Here is an 8,100-nt window from a genome sequence, read left to right as displayed (position 1 = left end):
ATGGCCCAGAAATTGCATGTCTTTCATGAAACAATATGTAAACATTTGAGGAATATGGGAAAACTCCATAAAGAAGGTGTTTGGGTGCCTCATGAACTCTCTGATGATCATAATTTCCAACATGTGAACGCTGCTTCATCTCTTTTGGAGCGTAAACCATTTTTGGACAGAATTGTCACTGGTGATGAAAAATGAATTCTCTGTGTGAATATTAAATGCAAAAAACAATGGCTCAGTTATAGACAAAACCCACTTCTGACCCCAAAACCTGGACTCCATCCACAGAAAGTGATGCTTTGCATTTGGTGGGTCATCAAAGGAGTAATTCATTTCGACCTCTTCAATCCACAGTGAACTGTCAATGCAGAGATCTATTGTCAGCAACTGGAACATTTAAGTCAAGCCCTTCATCAGAAATGCCCTTCACTCATCAATCGGAAAGGTGTTCTTCTTCCCCATGACAGTGCATGTCCACATATGGTACGTTTGATGCAACACAAGATTATAGAGTTGGGTTGGGAAGTTCTCCCCCCACCCACCATATTCTTTAGATATGGCACCATCAGATTACCATCTTTTTTAATGGGAAAACGTATGCAAATGTGGAAGATGTTTAAGAGGACTTCGACATGTTTTTTGCTTCAAAGCCAAGTGACTTCCTTAATCAGGGCAATAACAACCTGATTGTAAGATGGAAAAGCATCATCGATAAGAATGGAGACTATTTCATTTAATATATGTTTTGATATATAAGTTCAGGTTTTTTCATATAAAAAAAGTGGCATTAATATCTTGTTGACTTAATACATTATGTACTTACTCATTTAAATTAATAAAAAAACAAAATATTTACATCCAAAATGCTAAAAATATTGGAGATATCAACAAACAATTTACACTTTTGAAACACAGTTCAGCCTAAACTACATATCCACAAAAATAATGTGCAAGAAAGGTGAATAGTTGTAAAATTATAATTTAGTAATTTTGAATTTGATTGATAGATAAAAATTTTATTGCAGGTTCAAACAAGAGCACCCTCATATCATCTCAAACCATTAAGACTTCAACTAGTGAGTAAGAAGTTGGTAAACAAGGTGCTCTACCTTGTGGAGTACTTGGGAATTTTCAATCAGTGTACCAAGTCTTTGAAATTTTCCCTACAAACCTTGTCATTTTCTGGGGACAATCAAAGAATTACATGCTGAAAGTGCTAACAAGATTTGCCAAATTGTTTTCACAAGATGGCCTTTTTTTAGTGAAAGGCCCTTAGTGGTTGCCTGGGGGCAGTTATTAGTTGTCTTGCTGCAGCTGGTGCAGAGCATATACACTGTAAGGTTGGGCAGTGTTACCTGGTCTCATGACACAGATGGCATCTTACAAATGTGTTATGATAACACACTTTGTGTGTGATGCAGTGGGTGTTTTAGAAATCTTGTCAAAAGTCATGCAGAAGGAAGAAGTCACATACACAGCATTCATGCCACGGGTAGATACTGCCAGACTTGCACTAAAGAGTCTTCTTGTATCACCAGCCCCTCACACTAAGCAGGTGGTAGATATAGTGCCAGAGGAAAAAGTTCCAAGCTGCTGCTGAAGCATTTCTTGTGGAACTTTGTAACATGCTTGCTGTTACCTTTCATGACAGCAACTGTATGATTACTTTTGAACTGCTAAGCCCAGTGCATCATTTAGCAGCAGCTGGTAAGGATGAACCTGAGTTCAAAACTTTGCTTAACCCTTTCGAGACAGGTCACGGGTGAAAGGCAATGTCATCTCGTTTGTTGACTCCCATTCAAAATTTTATTGAACTACTATTTCATAAGTTTATGTCAATAACTTTGGTATCAAACTGTAGATTATAATTCAGATTTTAGTACTATATATTTCTCAATTTCTTAATTTAAAAGTAAATATTAAAAACACAGATAAACATTGATTTTTGTGTGACACGTGGTATGTTGAATGCAGCACTGGTTCAAAGTAGATGTTTGTGAAGTCAAAATACTAAGTATGTAGTTTCATACTAATTAGAAACTCAAATTATTGATATTGACAAGCTAGAATATAAAATAAGAGCCTCTTATCTTTTCAATTTGTTAAGATATTGCTCATTTTTGGAAATGCTCCCTTATATACACTTACTTCTATATATGAAATGAATAACCAATCAGAAGCTCGGGATGTACCCTTAATGGCTTTCTACGCCAATGTGATGGTCTTGGCACCATTTCTTTCTTTTGAACCAATATTTCAACGAGATAGGGTGTGTCTTTAGTCTACTCAAAATTTCATATTTTTTTAGACTAAAATACAGCTTAGTTACTAAGCTTGATAAATTATAGTGGAATTCTATGGTATTGATATAGTTATTTATGATTTTTTAGTTACTCAAATGAATATATAGAACCTAAAAAAATATTTTGTTTCATATCCTTCACGTGCAATGTTTTTAAAGGCTTTAGCAACCTACGTCAAGCAGCAACCGAGTGCAAGTGTCGTAACTAGAAGAGATAATTGTTTGCTTTACTTTTTCAGTTACTGTTCTGTGTTTTAAGAAAAATAAGTTTAAGAATTTATTTCAAAATAGTAATAATCTATATACATATATAATGTATAATAATGGAAATGTGACTGTATTTTACAAAACACTAGTCTAGTAAAACACAGCCAAGACAAGTTACTTTGTACAGACCAAAAGTCAGTTTTATGTTGTTTGATAAGGTAACATGAGTGCACGTGAGCTGCATCATTGTAACTTCTGTATAATAAATATATATATAAATGTATAATGTTATGAGATTTAAGGTATTTAGTCTAAACATTTGTGTTTTCATGTTATAATTTGTGATCATTCTACAGTGAAAGAGGCATAACTTATGTTTATTTCCTAATTTTTTATGGTGGTTGCGAGATCGTTCAAATCCACCAAAACTGTACAGAGATTAATTACTGAAAATAACAGATAAAATACAAAGTTTTTTTCTTAAGAAATGTTTGATAACTATACATTATAAAGATTTCGCATGTGAAATTTGAAAATTTTCTGATGCATAAAAGTATTTTTAATCATAAAATGAATATTATTTTGCATGATACATAGCAACATGTGAAAAGAAATAAAAAGACATGAGAAAAAAATTGCTTTACAAACCTTAAGACTTAGTAAGAAAAATTGTTATTTTACAAATGAAAGCATTGTAATGTTTACTGATAATCTGCCAAATTTCGTTAACATTCGCTTACTAATTTAAAAGTTGTAGCATGAAAGCTATAACAAGCACAATATGGTTATGAGGTCAGTCCCAGAGACAAGCCCATGCTGAAAAGAGTTAAGAGGTATGAGGCATTCATAGAAACATCATCAGCCAAAGTTGAATGGGTTCTATTGAAGAATATAATTGTGGTCAGTATATTGTAAGATTGGATGAATGGATTTTGACTAAACTTTATAAAAGATACTACAAAGTTTTAGACCTGGTTAACTTTTGAAGATCAAAGGTCAAGTTAAAGTTTGGGGCATAGGTGTTTCGTAAACATTGTATCATTGTTTATATCCTTTTGGTCTGTCCCAATCTTATGGACAGGATATCTTAACATTGGATGAATGGTTTTGATCACAGTTATAAAACTTAGTTTTATACCTAGTTAACTTTTGAAGATCTGAAGTCAAGGTAAAAGTGGAAGCATGGGTGTTTCATAAATACTGTTTGTGCTTGTTTGTGTTCTGCATTCTTTTTTTTTTTTACTTATAGAGTTCTTTTGAAACAAAGAAAAGAAGCGTCAATGTTATACTTTGTTTTATATTTGACCAACTTCTACATCTTCAGCTATTTCTTTCTTTCATCAGAATATCTTCCTTCAGAATAGCTACAAGAAGGAATACCCGTTGGCTGGGCCGAGATCACCTCTCACCCAATCAAACATTGATGATCTATCCCATTACTTTCCTTTATGTATGAATCACCTTCATTCTTTGCTGAGAAGGCATCACAGATTACGGCACACAGGAAGGGTGAGTGTCCTTCAACCATAGCTGTTTACTGTATATCGACCATTTATTTCAGACCAAGGACCATATGATTGTCCTTTACCATTTAGTTATTTTGGTAAGTTCTTTTTATGGTCTTACAAGGAGGTCAGTCATGAGTTCTAAACTAACTCATTATTTAGTACTACCAGAAGGTTTTTGCAAAGTTAAAAGTAGTTTAATCTTTTGAATTTTTTTTATAGGTATGAACTGCTTTTATTTTATTTTTATACATCAGGTGCTAGGTGAGTGTTCAGCAATTATATATGGACAAAATAAAAGTGAAATATATATACTGGTAGCTAGAATAATAATTTGTAAATTATTGAAAATTATTGTTATGCTTTATATCTCTTTATAATTTAATATATTCATTGTTTTCTACAATGAAAGTTAGATTAATTCTGTGAAAATTATTGGCAACACCCTTAAACACTTTTAACTTCAATGTGGTAGGGGGATCCCATAAAAGTGTTAACTAGCACCAAAAAATGAGGCATTCATTCCCTCTTGCTTGTGCCTTTCCTTCCAAAACTCAGCATGCATGTAGTTACATGTGATAAACATTTCTATTTCTTGTCCACATCCTTTGTACATCCATGACAAAGAAACATTCACCTAACTGATAACACACAGTTCACCTATCATAGAAACCAGAAAAATCTGGATACCCCTCTTTAAGGCATTCAGATAATCTAGTTGATTCAAGATTTAAAAGGGGGGAGACTCTATACAAGTAGACAGCACACCATTCAGATCAATTAGTTGATTCAAGTTTTAAAAGGGGGATACTCTATACAAGTAGATAGCACACCATTCAGATCAATTAGTTGATTCAAGTTTTAAAAGGGGGATACTCTGTACAAGTAGACAGCACACCATTCACATCAATTAGTTGATTCAAGTTTTAAAAGGGGGATACTCTGTACAAGTAGACAGCACACCATTCACATCAATTAGTTGATTCAAGTTTTAAAAGGGGGATACTCTATACAAGTAGACAGCACACCATTCAGATGAATTAATTGATTCAAGTTTTAAAAGGGGGGATACTCTATACAAGTAGATAGCATACCATTCAGATCAATTAGTTGATTCAAGTTTTAAAAGGGGGAGGAGACCCTATACAAATGGACAGCACACCATTCAGATCAATTAGTTGATTCAAGTTTTAAAAGGGGGGTACTCTATACAAGTAGATAGCACACCATTCAGATCAATTAGTTGATTCAAGTTTTAAAAGGGGGAGGAGACCCTATACAAATGGACAGCACACTACTGTTTTCAGTCAAGAAGACCTAGGATTGAATTCCAGCCACTACCACCTGTTTAGTTCAGATATATTTGATTAATTTATTTTGTGAGTGAATATTTTTGTTTAGTTTTTGTTATAATAAGTGTTAAAAGCAGATGATTGTAGGAAGTTGTATTTATAAGTCATTGATGTTGAGACTATCAAATGTCGTGTACAATACATTGATGTTGAGAATATAGAGATTTCTAGAAGGTGGGCAGATGATTAAGTGATAAACATATAAATAGTTGAGAAGAGTGGAAACAGCAGACAGACAATAGCAGAAGAGAATTAAGTTATAGGCAATGAAAAGTTTGGTGTGAAATGCCTAACGAAAAGGAGATAAGAATAATAATTTATTCCGTTAATGCGTGGTTCTAAAGTAATTGAATCAGACTGAGTGACTTTGACAAAAAGAACAGAGGATATTTTGAAAGAAGAAGACCAAACAATTACGGTAACTCATGCCACAATTATTAGTGAATCACACATGGAATACTAGTGCGATAGTAAAAGAGAAGATAGTTCGGCTTGTCAACTGAAATTCTAAAGTAATTGAGTAGGCCTAAGTGGACTTGACAAGAAGAAAAGAACTATATATCTAGTGTTTATGATATGCCTATAATCTCTATAGTGTGAATAATATGTTGTACGTATGTTTAACTTGTTCCGATATATATATATATTTGAAAACAGGTAAAGTGTGTGTGGTGTTTATTTATTTTTGAATTTATTGCTAGCAAGTCACAGATGCCTAATGTAGAAGAATCGTAAGCCCAACAACAACACAGTATATATATTTATTCTATTAAGAAGTTTAAGTAAAAGCCATTTATTTTGACAATTGGCAAAAAAACCTATATTTTAAAATCCTGACACCCCACATCAGGACTTTCTTGAAGATGTTAGCAGGTTAGGAGCTGAAACATAAGATATAAGCTAATTTATAATTAGTAGTTAATAATAATAAAAAATTTTAAGTGATTGATAATTAGATTTGTGATTGTTTAGGTTATTTAATATGACAGTGAAAATTATCAATTGCTTGATTAGACATTTTCTCAATTAATCTCTGACTGTACCTCATTGTTTAATTGCAATTGCAGGTAAAATAATTTATTACCTTTGTATAGTTGAAAAGTGTGGTTCTGCTGAACATGTTTTTCTTCATCATTTCAAGATTCAATACACACTGTACCTCAAAGAAATTGGACTTCCTGTAGAAGAGGCAATTAAATTTTGGGAAAAGGAATATTCACAGCCTCCAACTTGTGGACACAGCAGTTCATTGTCACGTACTGGATGCTCACATGAGTGGTCAAAGGATCATCGTCGTTATGTTTACAATGTTCGGCACCTGTATGGCTGTGAGGGTGGCAGAAAGGATTACTCCGCTCATTGCTGTGGGGCATTACAGACAAGATTAGTGGCTACCAGTGATGATGGAGGGTGTCCATTTGCTGGGTTTGACAAGTCGTATTTGCGGAGCATCTTGCTGCAGCGAGGGTTGAAGGTACATTTCAATTTTCATGGTTATGTGTAATCTTATATGTTTCTCTCATAAAATGAAAAGTAAAAACAGATGGACTTCAAACTGGAATTTTTTTTAAATATATCAGTTTCATTATAAGGTGTAAAAATTCCTAACTTTTTTCAGTTTGGAATTATACTAATCAATATTCTTCAAAGTACACAACTTGATAAAAAAAATAAGATCATAAAAATCAGCTAGTAATAATAAATAACTGGCTTTGTCATAAAAACATAAATCAGCTAATGAGAATCACCATCTGGCTATGTTATAAGAACATAAATAACATAATGTTTTGGGATAACATGGGACCTATGACAACCCCTCCATCTCAGGCACCATTCTAGTAACCCTTCTCTGAACCCTTTCCAACAATTCAATGTATTTTCTAAGGTAAGGAGCTCAAGACTGAACACAATACTCCAAATGTGGCCTAACTAATGATCTGCACAATGACATTATAACCTCTTTAGACTTGTATTCACTGTTTTTGTAGATACAATCTAAAATCCTATTTGTCCTACCACTAGCAACAGCACACTGCTTGGATGGCTTTAGAGACTGGTTGACTATTACACCAAGGTCCCTTTCTTTCATAACACTGTTAAGATTATTCCAATCCAAATTATACTTGTAATTCAAATTATGATAACCCACATGCATTATCTTGCATTTATTTGCCCAACTCACTAAATGATCTAAATCCTTTTGTAAATCAGCAGCATCCTCTTCACAGCTAGCAACACCCAAAACCTTAATATCATCTGCAAATGTAAGTAATTTATTAACTATTCCTTCATCTGTGTTAAATCAACATGAGCAAAGGTCCTAAGACTGAGCCCTGAGGTACCCCTCTTGTGACATTAATCCAGTTTGACTGAATTCCATTTGTAACAACCCTCTGCTTTCTTCCATCTAGCCACTCTTCTATCTAATTTGTTAACTTATCCCCCACACCTATAGAGATATTTTTTTACAAGCCTTTTATGTGGTACCTTGTCAAATTCTTTCTAAAAATCCAGATACACCAAATCTACACCCTTACCCTCATGTACATAAGCAGTAACCTTTTCAAAGAATGTTAAAAGATTTGTAAAGCAAGATTTCCCTAAGTAAAACCATGTTGACTATCCAATAAAATTCTAAACTTTGTGAAATGTCTTTGCAAAGCATCTTTTATCAGATTTTCCAAAACTTTCCCCACAACTGATGTAAGCCTTAATGGGTCTATAATTACTGGGACAA

At 33.5% G+C, this 8,100-nt stretch overlaps 1 protein-coding gene across 3 annotated transcripts in view; it reads left to right on the top strand.

The window, feature by feature from the left end:
* Positions 1-8,100, top strand: part of LOC106466158 (DNA primase large subunit-like) — a 27,337-nt gene that overhangs the window by 13,971 nt on the left and 5,266 nt on the right. For all 3 annotated transcript variants that reach the window (XM_013926400.2, XM_022394123.1, XM_022394122.1), the window contains exons 5-6: positions 3,851-4,015; positions 6,505-6,837. In XM_013926400.2, coding sequence (XP_013781854.2) covers positions 3,851-4,015; positions 6,505-6,837 — 498 coding nt within the window. The remainder of the gene's footprint in view (positions 1-3,850; positions 4,016-6,504; positions 6,838-8,100) is intronic.

The sequence above is a fragment of the Limulus polyphemus genome, unplaced genomic scaffold (genome assembly GCF_000517525.1).
Source record: "Limulus polyphemus unplaced genomic scaffold, Limulus_polyphemus-2.1.2 Scaffold2171, whole genome shotgun sequence".
NCBI lineage: Eukaryota > Metazoa > Arthropoda > Merostomata > Xiphosura > Limulidae > Limulus > Limulus polyphemus.
This window is presented reverse-complemented; position numbering and strand designations above follow the sequence as displayed.